This window comes from Sciurus carolinensis, chromosome 7 (assembly GCF_902686445.1).
Source record: "Sciurus carolinensis chromosome 7, mSciCar1.2, whole genome shotgun sequence".
NCBI classification, from domain to species: Eukaryota; Metazoa; Chordata; class Mammalia; order Rodentia; family Sciuridae; genus Sciurus; species Sciurus carolinensis.
In genome coordinates this window covers 113,978,941-113,990,822 of record NC_062219.1, presented here as the reverse complement: position 1 = coordinate 113,990,822, position 11,882 = coordinate 113,978,941, and the positions used below count along the sequence as shown (strand labels likewise).

General features: G+C 56.7%; 1 protein-coding gene across 2 annotated transcripts in view; it reads right to left on the bottom strand.

Annotated features, from left to right (window-relative positions):
- Positions 1-2,884: 2,884 nt before the first annotated feature.
- The window catches only part of Tfeb (transcription factor EB), a 46,760-nt gene continuing 37,762 nt past the window's right edge, over positions 2,885-11,882 (bottom strand). The window contains exons 4-8 of one of the 2 annotated variants that reach the window (XM_047558641.1): positions 10,197-10,317; positions 10,045-10,101; positions 9,486-9,561; positions 8,771-8,918; positions 2,885-7,826 (exon numbers count right to left, since the gene is read on the bottom strand). In XM_047558641.1, the coding sequence (XP_047414597.1) occupies positions 7,347-7,826; positions 8,771-8,918; positions 9,486-9,561; positions 10,045-10,101; positions 10,197-10,317 (882 nt within the window). In that variant the 3' untranslated portion in view covers positions 2,885-7,346. The remainder of the gene's footprint in view (positions 7,827-8,770; positions 8,919-9,485; positions 9,562-10,044; positions 10,102-10,196; positions 10,318-11,882) is intronic. The other variant, XM_047558642.1, reaches the window with a different exon arrangement.

Here is an 11,882-nt window from a genome sequence, read left to right as displayed (position 1 = left end):
CACAGAGGTGCTTGGCAAACACTGGCTAGTCCTTCAAGGCCCCACCCAAAGCCCTCTTCCTCCAGGAGGCTCTCCAGGACCACTCCAGCCTTAGGTGACCTTTCCCTTCTCAGCCTCCTACTGCGCATGTCACACTTGAGGGGTGTCCTATGGCATGACTTACACCTTGCCCCCACGTTTATTAGGCTTACCATGGTGCCAGATACTACATGCTTCACATCTGTTAGCTCATTTAATCCTCCTGACATCTTTGTGGGGCAGGTACACTATTATTAGCCCCATTTTACAGAGGAGGAAAATGAGGCAGAGGGTTAGTAGCACAGCAGATAGTGATGGGCCTAGACTGAGAGCCCAGGGAGTTCAACTTTGAACCCCCTGCAAATGTAGGATTGCTAAACGCTTGCAGGACACACCCATGACAAATACCCACGGGCTTTGTGGGTTTCCAGTGTCACAGGCAGGCACGCCTGGGCTCTACACTATTGCTATGTGTTGACAGCTGTGGTCAGCGTGTGTGTAGAGATAAGTGTTGTGCTGGCGTGGTGGTGCACACCTGTAGTCCCAGCAACTCAGGAAGTTGAGGCAGGAGGATTGCAAGTTCAAGGCCAGCCTCAGCAACTTAGCCAGACCCTGTCTGTCTCAAAAATATACAAATATTAAAAATAAATAAAAGGGGAGGGATTTGGGGGGTAACTCAGTGATAAAATGCTCCTGGGTTCAACCCCCAATGCCAAAAGGAAAAAAAAAAGCATGCTGCATGTGCCGGGGCTTAGACACCACACGGGCACGTGTGCACACACATAGGATGAATGTGTGCGTGTGCACCCAGTGTGTGATTCTGCAGGGGTTTGCGGGAGGGCACAGCACGCTCCTTTGTGTGGCTGTGTCATTCTACCTTAGCAACAGTGAGGGATGGGGCTGCGGCTCAGTGGTGGAGAGTGAGCTCAGCATGCTCAAGGCTCTGGGTTTGACCCCCAGCATCACGAAAAAAAAAAAAAAATGAGTGGAGGGCTGGGGATAGAGCTCAGTGGTAGAGCATAGGTGAAGCACTGTTCCATCCCAGCTCTGCAAAAAAAAGCCTGAAGAGACAGCCTGACCACACCAGCGCCACCAGGCTTCCTTCTCTGCAACACACTGCATGCTTTGTGTGCTTGGAGGGGGAACATACGTGACCTGAGCATGCCCTACACGTATGCACACATTGCATGTATGTGTGAACATCATGCAAGTGAATATTTGCACAGCAGGTTTATATGTGTCTTTGGGTGCACAGAGGATATAAGTGATGTGTGTGTAATAAGTGTGTGCACATGCACGTGTGTGCGCATGTTGATACAGTGAGCAGCATATATATGCAGGCAAATGGAAGAGGAAGTGTGGGGGTGGGAAAATTGCAAAGTAAAACAGATCTGAATTCCAGTTCTGCCCCTGTCACTACCCAGCTGTGTGATCTAGGACAAGTTGCCCAGCTTCTGCATCATAAAATGAGAGTAATAATATTACCTGTCTGGGAAGAGAACTGGGAGGATTAGAGCCTGCAGATATGAAACACGGTGGGCCCTGGATGAATGTGGACAATGTGAGAATGTATTCGTAAGTACCCGTATGGAGCTGCGGGAGCAGGGGACTGGGCTGCATGTGCCCTATACGTGCGTCTGTGCATGCCCTCTGTGCACACGGGGGGTGCCAGGGCCGTGGAGGTGAATTATGTATGGGGTGAGGGGTGCGCAGTGGTGTCACTGGGTATGTGTGACTATGTGTGTCGCCCATTGTGTGCGGTGGGGGGCTGGGCCCAGACCCTCTCTAGGTGTGGCTGGAGTTGCGCCTGGCTGGCCCAGGGGGTATCTCTGGCTGTCAGCCCCGTGGTGGGTGGGGGGCGCCCCACCGGCGGTGATTGAGCCCCCGCTCTCCCACCAGGCCTGCCAAAATACAGCGAGACAGGGTGTAATTACCGGCACTTACCGCGGCCATTACCCCCCTCGCCGCTGCGCGTGACACACGACCCATCAGCTCGGCGTTTGCGCCATTAAGGGGCCTCATTAGCATCCCGGCTCAGAAGCAAAATTACCCTCACTGCTCATTTCAAGATGTCATCAATTTTAATTTAGGGCCCAAAGATAGTACAATGGGAAGGCCCTCCCCGGGCCGCCGCACACGGAGAGGGCTGGGGGAGGGGCGCTGGGAGCCGGCTGGGGGCACAGGGCAGGAGCTGGGGAGGTGGGGACGAGTGATGAGCCATCGAGGGGAGGACAGGAAAGGTCCCTCTCCCCCACAAGAAAGGACCCCAGGCTGGATCCTCCACTGGCACCCCCTGGAGGGCACAAGGGGGCCTGACCCTCCCGGGGAGAGAGCCATGAGGAGGCTGGGGTGTCAGGGGCCACAGGCATCAGGGAATTGCAGTGCTTGGCTCTTCCCTTTGGTCATTGCTGTGATTCCACAACCACCTTGGTAGGTGAATATTGCAATCCCCATTACAGATGAGGAAACTGAGGCCCTGGACAGCTCGCCACACAGCAAGCCAAGGAGAGCCCACCTGTAAGTGCAGGTCTGTTTGGCTTTGCTGCTCCCTGCCTTCCTGGACTCAACCTGTGACCTGTGGAATAGCCTCCCCTTCAACAAGCCAGAGACTGCGGGCCAGCAGGGGTGGCCACCCACCCTGCCTCCCCTGCCACCAGTCCGGGCATGACTCTCATCTGCAGCAGGGTCTGTCCCTCCTCCATCAGACCTTCACACATTCTGTGTCCCATGCCTGGAACACCCCTCCACCGCCCTCCATGCTGCTCTCCTCCTCAGCCTGGACCCTCGGGACTCAGCTTGATGTCACCCCTGCCCCTTTCTCTAAACCCACCCCGACTCATTGCCTTAGGTTTGTGTACCTGTGTCCCCCATGCCCACTCCAGCTCTTGAAGACCTAGACTAGGCCTTATCCATTCAAGAATTCCCAGAAGCCAGCACTGGGCCAGCTCCTAAGTGGGTGCTTGACCTTGTCAGGTGCTATGCCACTCCAGCCCACCAGTGTTTATGCCCCCAGGTTGAGTGAGTACTTGTCTGGGCACAGAGGAACCGCAAGGAGTGGTGCCTCCCATCTCTCCCTCCATTGTTGGGTGAGCCGCTGAGGTTCTAGGAGAGCTCAGGAAGGGCTGTTTCAGGTTCTTGATGACAAGAGCCGGTATGCCACAAATGTTTGTAGAATGAATGTATGACTGAGCCCAGGAGCGAATGAACCAGTGATGGAAAGCACCTCTCCCCCGCCTTGCTCAGGTCCCTGCAGCAACAGAAATCTAGACTAGTTCCTCCCTGGGCCTTGTAGCCACTTGACGCATCAGTACTGGTGTGGTGAAGCAGAGCCTGGGCACACTCTATGCCCTGAAATTACCTTTCTGAGAGGGTGGACCCTCAAAGGAGCCCCATAGACCTCTGGCTGGTGAGGGAGTGTTTGGAAAGCCCGATTGGAGAGAAGTATGTGGGGTTCCTCCTATTTTCTCAGTATTTCCACGCGGCTCTGCCAGTCTGTCCTAATTCACAGTGGAGCCAAGAAAGACCCTGAAGCCTGTGGGCCTCAGGTTCTCCAAGTGCAAAGAAGAAGGTCATGTCCCTTGTGTTCTTCAGACCACCATGATGAGAGGTTTGGTGACCTGGCCGCAGGAGGAGGGCCAGGCCTGGGACTGGGGGCGCACGAGCTGAGGGGAAGGGGCACTGCCAATCACTGTGCCTGTCACCCCAGCCAGGGCCTCCTGCCCCATGGCCCCTCCAGCAACCTGGCCACTGCCAGGGTGAGAAGAGAAAGGAGGGCCCCCAGCCCAGAGCCCTGAGACAGGGTCCTCTCCGGCAGCAAGCGCTGCTCCCCGGACTCACAGAAGACGGATCGCTCCCTTAATCACTCTGGAAAAGAACCCCAAGCCGATATAATATTATAATTAATTAATTCACTAAAAAGGTATTAAATTTCTCTCCCCCCTGTGGATATTATCTGAATTCATTGACCTTTAGAAAAATCACCCTCTAATTGTAACCAGGTCCAAAAGCATTTGCAGCCCGTCCCTTTTACATTAATAATATCTTCCCGGACTCGGCTCTGGCTGCTTAAATATTGTATAAATTCCACTGCCCCCCTCGGAAAAGAGAGAGCAAAGAAAAAAGATGAGGCTGGAGGAGACTGAGAGGGGGATGGGGCTGGACCCTGGGAGCCGGGGGGCCCTGGGAGGTGGGGACAGGACGGCATCAAAGGGCTCTCTCTAGCTGCCCTAGCTGACCAGGCAGGGGACTTGGAGGGGTGGAAGAGGGGAATAGGCTTTGAGTTGGGGCAGGGAGAATGGGTTGAGAGAGAGAGGGAGTGTTGAACTTGGAGCTAGTTTTTAGGAGGCTGTGTGTGCACGTGGAGAGAAGATCCATAGTATGTATCAGCCTCATCCAAGTTAATGGCCCCAAATAATAAAGCGACAATCTCTGATTTAAAAGAATCATGTGTGCAGAATTCCAAGCAGGACATTCTGAGCTTCTGCTCTTTTTTCCCAGGCTGCCCTCCAGCTGGCAGGGCACATGCAGACATTCAGAACTGCCTAATGTAGACGAGGTAGGTACTAAGGAAGAGAGTGCTGGTGTGGACAGACAGGCAGACACAGGACCTGGAGCTGAGGACAGTGGGGCCATTCTCCCCACCTTTGGGAAGGGTACTGACTCCTGCATTGGGGCCCCAGGAGCTCCAAGGGAGCTACAGCTGCTTGTCCTTTCCTACCTAGCTTGGATCCCTTCCCCAGACACAACATTACACTTCAGTTTGTTCTGGGGGCGGGGAGGGGGGTCACTTCCTCACTGAAAGGAAGGGGGAGAGGGCCGAACAGGCCACCCTGCCTTCACAGCCCATTTCCCCTGTCTGCATTTAAAAAATAAATGCCCCCTTTGTGGATCCCACACCTGCAAAGGTGTGGTCGACTGTAAAGAGCAAGGGTGAGGCCTGCATTCCCCTTATTTAATCAGGGACATTCAAGACCACCAGCCAAAGCCGACTGCCTAACTCCATTCCAGTCACAGGTAAAGGTTGCACAGGCCCGTCTCAGATACACATCCTGGTGGCTGGTTGAAATGATCTGGGCCATCCTTAACCAAACTGACAGGAAGATGGGACCCCTAGGCAGAGTGGAAACCACCCCAGCAGACAGCTTGGAACATTCAGTTTGTCTGAGACTCCTCCACCCTGGCAGGCAAGAGGCCTGGTCCTGGCTCAGAGCGCCCTCTTGTGGAAAGAACCCCACCAACTCCCTGGATGCTGTCCAATGGGCTGTTTAGACCCACTTCTCCAGGTCGCAGGTGGTGGCCAAGAGGCAGGAGCCCAGGGGCCAGGAGGCCAGCAGGTAGGTGGGAAGCGGGATAGGGTGTTTTTGAGGAGCTCTGTGAGGAAGCAGGGGAATAGGTCTCCACTCCAATGAACGAACCCCTAGAGGGAAGGAGAAGACCAAGCAGGGCAGGGTGAGATTTCTCAATCACCCGAAGGACCAGCCCTGAGACTCCCCAGACCTGCAACCCTTCCAGTGCCAAGGAAGCCAGGCCTGTGTCTTCAGGTGTACCCCAGCCGGAGCCCAGGGCTTGCCCCGTGGGTTCAGAGTGGGGCTCCCAGAGCACAGGCCGATTCAGGCAATGGGGTGGGACCTGGAACCAGGAGGTGCCAATGCCCAGACTGGCACAGACTCCACAAGGTCATCCATGGCTCCATCTGACCTTGAGATTAATCCGACAGCTTCCACCAGCTCAGCCGCCCTACTGCCCAGGCCGCTGGGCCTCCTTTCCCTCTCTCCCCTAGCACATTAATTGCTCCAGCGTTGATCTGATCTCCCATTCCACAAGGAGGAAATTGCCCGCTTAGCCATTTTCATCGTGGAATTTTTTTTTTTTAATTAGGCCTCTTCAGCCCGTTTGGTCTCTGTCTGAAGAGACTGGAAAGTGGGAAGGCGCTGGGCAAAGCTTGAGAAGACCCGCTCTTCTCTCCTCCCAACACACCTTGGACCCCTCACTGCCCCAAGCTCATTTCCTCAGCCTGGATGAGTTCTCAACATCCGGAATCTCCAAGCAAGGCCTTGGGGAACCACTGCATGGTGAGAGGACTGTGGGGATTTGCAGACGCCTCATCGCCAGGCAGTGCCAGAGCAGAGTGGGAGCAGAACCGTATCATTGACTCACACCCAGTGTCCTGTGCTCCCAAAATAGCTCACACAGGTCCCTTTCTCTAAACCCATAGAAGGACACAGCCCACAGAAGCCTGTCCTTAGAGACACTAAGTCGGAGAGAAGAGGGGCCTTGTCCCCAGACATCCTGTTAGGAGTCTAAAGCTGGGTCTCTCACCACCCAGGGAGGGGGAGAAGCTGGTGAGGCCTCACTAGACCAGGGCAGGCAGTCCAGGGCTGAGGTGCCCCCGGGAAGCAGCTGAGGATGGTAGATAAGGCGGTCAGACAAGGTGGCTCCTGGCTCTCAGGCCACAGCTGGAGGTGTGGGACAGCGTGGCTGCAGTGCCACCTCGTGGCCTTAAGAAGACACAGTGCCCCCATCAGCACCCAAACCCAGTAAGTTAGCTTGCTTCTCTGGGTTCACTGGGGGGCAGAGCCGAGGCGCTGGGAGAATCCAGGTCGCCTCCTCCTCTCAGTACCCTTTCCTGGCTCCCTTTCATGTCAGCCGTAGGCCATGCCAAAGAGATAGGACAAGCAGGTACAAAGCACAGTGTTTACTAAAGGCACAAAGTGGGAGGTCCGGAGGGGAGCTGCTCTTCTAGCAGGGACCCGGTGCTCCACCCTGAGCCCAGCCCCCTCTTCTGGCCACCCCACCCTCATACCACCCTGGGGAGAGTTGTTAGCACCAAAGGGGGGTGGGTGCCCCACCTGTGGGGGGCAGTACCAGGCTGGGGGATGGGCTTGTTGCCACTCAAGTCCCAGAAAGGCAGGCCTGGGCACCCTGGCCAGTTCCTTCCACAGAGGAGTTTCCTGAACCCCTGCTCAACATGTCCTCCATTGGAGGGGGCGCTCAGCCTCAGAAGACAGGACCTCCCCTGCCAGGCTCTCTTCTTGCCTCTAGTCCCCCCTGTCCCCTCCGTTCCCCCATGATCGCACCCCCAGGAGCCTATTCCCATCCAGCCCAGAGCTGGGCTGCCTCTGGGGGGGGCACTGAGACAGTGGGGGCTTTTCCCGACCCCACAGGCTGCCAGGCTGGCACTATGTCCAAACAGGGGGCCAACAGGGAGGAGTGAGGCAGGGCAGGTGGCTACTTCACACACGAGAGCAGCCTGAAGGGTGGGAGGGAGGAAACCCTGCCCTCCCAGCCCCCAGGCCTGCCCCTGTCCCCTGGCACAGGGGCAGCCGGCGTCACAGCACGTCGCCCTCCTCCATGCTGAAGCTGCTCCGGCGGCTGCTGGCCTTGGAGGCCTCGGGGGACATGGTGGAGAAGAGGGGGTCAGAGGCCAGCGGCAGCAGGGAGTCGTCCAGGAGCATGAGGTCCAGATCCTTCTTGGACAGGTTGGGGAATGGGGAGCCATGCTCTGGCCCCAGGGGATCAGAGTAGCCTGTGGACCCCTCGTCACTCCCGCCCCCAAAGCCCAGGCTGTGGCTGAAGTCCAGGTGATGGAATGGGGATGGTGGCTGGGCAGGTGGGGGCAGCGGGGCCTGGGGGGGCAGAGCTGGCAGCGCCTCGGGGTCGGGGACCTCTGCCCCCAGCATGAGCGCCTCCCCTGGGCCCTCCTCGCTGGGCAGCTCCTGCTTCACCACCTGCTGGGCCAGCTCGGCCATGTTCACGCCTGATGGAGAGGTGGTGGGGAGGCCGTGGACTCGGGCCTGCATCTCCAGCTCCTGCAGGGTTGGGGCACAGACAGAAGGCTGGGGCACACACCCTGGCACCAGCGCCAGACCGCCCCTCCCTGCACCCCCGCCACGGGACGTCTCAGCTGGAGGAAAGCAGAGTGCGGCTCTGGAGTCTAGACCAAACTACAAGTCGTAACTCATTAGTGGGTTGTGAAACCACCATGGTGAGTCTTGACCAGCTCTCTTTCCATTTTTTAAATTGAAATAGACTTGTCTAAACTAGACCGGAATAGAAATTATCAGAATGCACTGCATCTATTAAGGATGAGTTTTCTTTCATAAATGTCAATTTTTCACTGAGTGCATCTGTGTGCGCTGGATTTTAATGTAGACTATATTACTCACCGTGAGACATAGAAGCTGCAGCCAGATCCTCCCTGTACATACAGAGGACCAGTCTCAGGTCCAAAGGGGACACGAGAACCTCCACAGTCAGGACAGGGCTGGAACTCAAGGTTCCAGCAGCTGGGTCCCTGTCCAGCCCTGTTCCTTATTCCCCTGTGGTGATTCCTAGCTCCTCCACCAAATGCTTTCACCCCTCTACCTTCCAGGCTCCTAGTGGGTGTGTACTTTCCCATCCCCTCAGGTTAGGTGTGGAGGGTACTTGGCCAAGCACACGTGAGCAGAAATAACACGCTGGTACTTAAGAGGGACCCGTGGCTTTAAGAGCCCGCTCTAAATGCCCCCAACCCCCAACCTGGGCCCCAGAATGAGGGGCTCACAGAGCAAAGCCTGCAGTTGGTATTTGTTGCTTCGAGGTACTGGGGTCTGTTTGTCACCACAGCATAATGACCTGACTCATAATGGCTTCCTTCCTCAGGGGCATCATTCCACTGTCTCCAATTTCAGGAGTGTAAGCCCTGCCCCAGGGTCAGGGAGCCCATCGGGGACAGGGGTCAGAGCTGCCCAGATGTCCACGTTCAGGGCCAGACCTGGATGCGGAGCCAGAGCTGCTTGTTGGTCATCTCCAGGCGCCGAGAGTGGTTCTCCAACTCCCTGGACTTCTGCAGGTCCTTCTGCATCCTCCGGATGTAGTCCACCGAGGCCTTGAGGATGGTGCCCTTGTTCCAGCGCACGTCCCTGCAGCGGTGGGGCGAGCCGTCAGAGGGGCAGCCATGTGCTTGCCCTGAGCTGGTTTCAGACCCTGTCAGATCCAGCCTGAACCACCAACCCACACCTGGCCATCCCCTGTGTGGAGGAGGCTGCACAGAAGGGCCCTCCTAGGTGACTTCTGTTACCATGGCCCACTTCGCTAATCCCAAGGAACCAAGGAATCTCGAACAGCCTCCTTGCCAAACTCTTCCATTCCTCTTGCCAAAACCAAGCCCGCCTTGGCCCTCACTACCCCCACTGTCCGCACCTTTCTTCTTTCCCCCAGTCCAGTGCCCTCAAGAGACCTCTGCAACTAGATACCTCCTTCAGGAAGCCTCCCTCCTTCCCAGCCTCGCTTCCCTCAGAGACGCATCTGTCTTGAGCTTTCCTGACTTGAGAGAGGAAGGAACCTTCTTTTCTCAAACAGACAAGGAGCTCTTAGGAGGCAGTCTCTCCCATCACTCCCCCTGGGAACCTTGTGGGGTGGGGGCAGACGATACCTCTTGGCTGCCACCTGCCCCCAGACCTCTTCCCTCCCCCAAGAAATCTGCTCACAGGTCATTGGCCTTGGGGATCAGCATTCCCAGCTCCTTGATGCGGTCATTGATGTTGAACCTCCGTCTCCGCTCAACTACAGTAGCAGATTTGCAGAGGAAGCCATTAGAAAGATGGGTAGGGAACCTCCCAGGGAGGGGCACCCAGGAGCAACCTGCGGCTTAGGGTTAGGGGTAGCCTTCTAGGAAGTAAGGGGTGACCAACACCTCTACAGGTAGAGGGGGTCAGGGCCCAGAGCAGACACAATTAAGGGGCGCCATGAGGAAGAGCCCGCCTGTCGACTCTAGCACAGCAAGCTGCATGGGGTTAGCTCTCCCCAACCCCCTGGGTGGCCCCAGGCTCCAGACCTAGAGGACGCAATCTGATCAACTGGGGATTTCATGACATCCCTTTCCAGGAGCCATCTCCCTCCCTCTCCTAAAAAAGGAGGTGGAAAGAAGGTAATCAGGACCACGCCCACTGTGGGGACTCCACAGTGGAGAGCAGGAGAGGTGGCCTGGGAGGCGGGCTAGAGTGTGTAGGTCAGGCGAGAGCGCTGGACAGGGCAGGCAGGACTTACTTAGGTTGTGATTGTCCTTCTTCTGCCGCTCCTTGGCCAGGGCCCGGCTCTCAGCATCTGGAGGCCAGGGTAGGAGAGTGTTGCTGGGAGGGAGGAGAAAAGAAGGGAGGCGCCGGGGCTGGCCGGGGCTCTAGGAGGGAGGGTGGCAGTACCTGTGAGTTCTCGCTTTTGGGTCAGGTCCGCAGGGCAGGAGCTGCTGGTGACACCCACCAGGGAGGGTGTGACCTGGGGGTCGCTGCTGTACACGTTCAGGTGGCTGCTGGAGAGGGGCAGCTGTTGGAAGGGGAGAGGGGGGCTCAGGGAGCAGCCCTTCTCTGTGGGGAGTCCCCTTCAGGGCCCATGGTCCCAGGAGCAGCTGTTCCCAGGGACACCAGGGGCATCAGAGTTCACCACGGGCCCCTCCTCCAGCAACTCAGCCTGGATGTCTGCAGAGTCCGAGCTGAGCAGGGGCCCCTGAGCAGCCCCGGGCCAGTGGCTAAGCAGTGATGGGATTAGGCAGGACACTATGGAAGCCCTAGGGAGGGGCCTAATCAATTCTGAGTTTCTGGATGGTTTCCTGGAGTGTGTGGAGCTCAGCTGAGTCCTGAGCAGAGGGGTGAGGAAGGGAAGGTGCTACAGGCAGGGGGTGGCACCAGTCAGTGAGCTGAGGACAGCCGTTCCCAAGAGCTCAAGGTCAAGGAGTTGGGTGTGATGGGCAGGGGCAGGCGATGCAGTTGGTCCTGGTTGCCTGTTTGACTTGCAAAGTCCCTGGGATTCTAGAATGGGCAACCAGTGAAGGCTTAAGCAGGGGTCTGACAGGGACAGAGTGAGTTCTGGGGCAATCTCCCAGCTCCTGCTGCAGGAGTACAGAGCAAAACACAGGCCAGACACTCTGCCATGCACGCAGCACCTACTGAAGGGAACAGACCATTGCACCTCTCCTCGGCCACCTCCCTCCTCAGCCCTACTGCTAGCTGCAGGTTTAGACCCAACTGGTCCTGGCCAGCTCCTGCTAAGCCACTCAGCAATGTCACTGAGCAGTAGGGATCCTGGACTGACTCCTTGACCTCCCACTGCAGGAACTGGGAACTCTCCCTCCGAGGTGTGGACTCTGGGCAAGAATAGGCTCAGGTCCAAGGAGCAGGACTACCCAGCTAAGGTTCAGGATCTCAAAAAGAGTGGCTGGGCTCTGGCAGTGCCACCCACTCAGCCTAAACGCTTGTCCCTCTTGGGCAGAATCTGCTCTTGAAATTTTTTGCCTTATCTGATCTTCCCCCAATCCTTGATTGGACGGCCTCACTCCCATTGTGCAGCTGAGAAAATGGGCTCAGGATGGTTGAGGAACTTCCTAACATCATGGCAGAGCCAGGCCTCTGGATTCCAAGCCCAGCTACTTCCCACTGGCCTCCTCAGCCCTGCCTGGGACATCCAGAGTGTGGTCACACTTCCAGATGCTGTCAGAGAGAGAGGTTGTCTGGTTGGGGACAAGATCAGCCCCAGAGTGAGGGACATGGGTCTGTGTTCTCTGGGCCCTGGGTTTGGTAGAGGAGTGGAGCCCCAGAGTGCAAAAGGAACTCATCAACTCCAGGACCTTGTGTGAACACACATTGCCCTCCCATAAGATCCCCCTGACTTCCTTCTTCCTCAAGTTCCCAAGAATCCTCCAGAAACTGTCCCAGCCTCCTTGCTCCCTTCTGAAGCCCCATGATACACCCAAGCTGAGGTACATCTTTCTTGATTCAAAATTCTGCTTGCCCCTGGTCACATTATTTGAGGGAGGTAAGTTTCATCTCTACCAAGATGCCGGCTCTACCTTGGCGAGCTCTCTGCAGACTAAGTCTCCATGTGTCCTGTGTGCC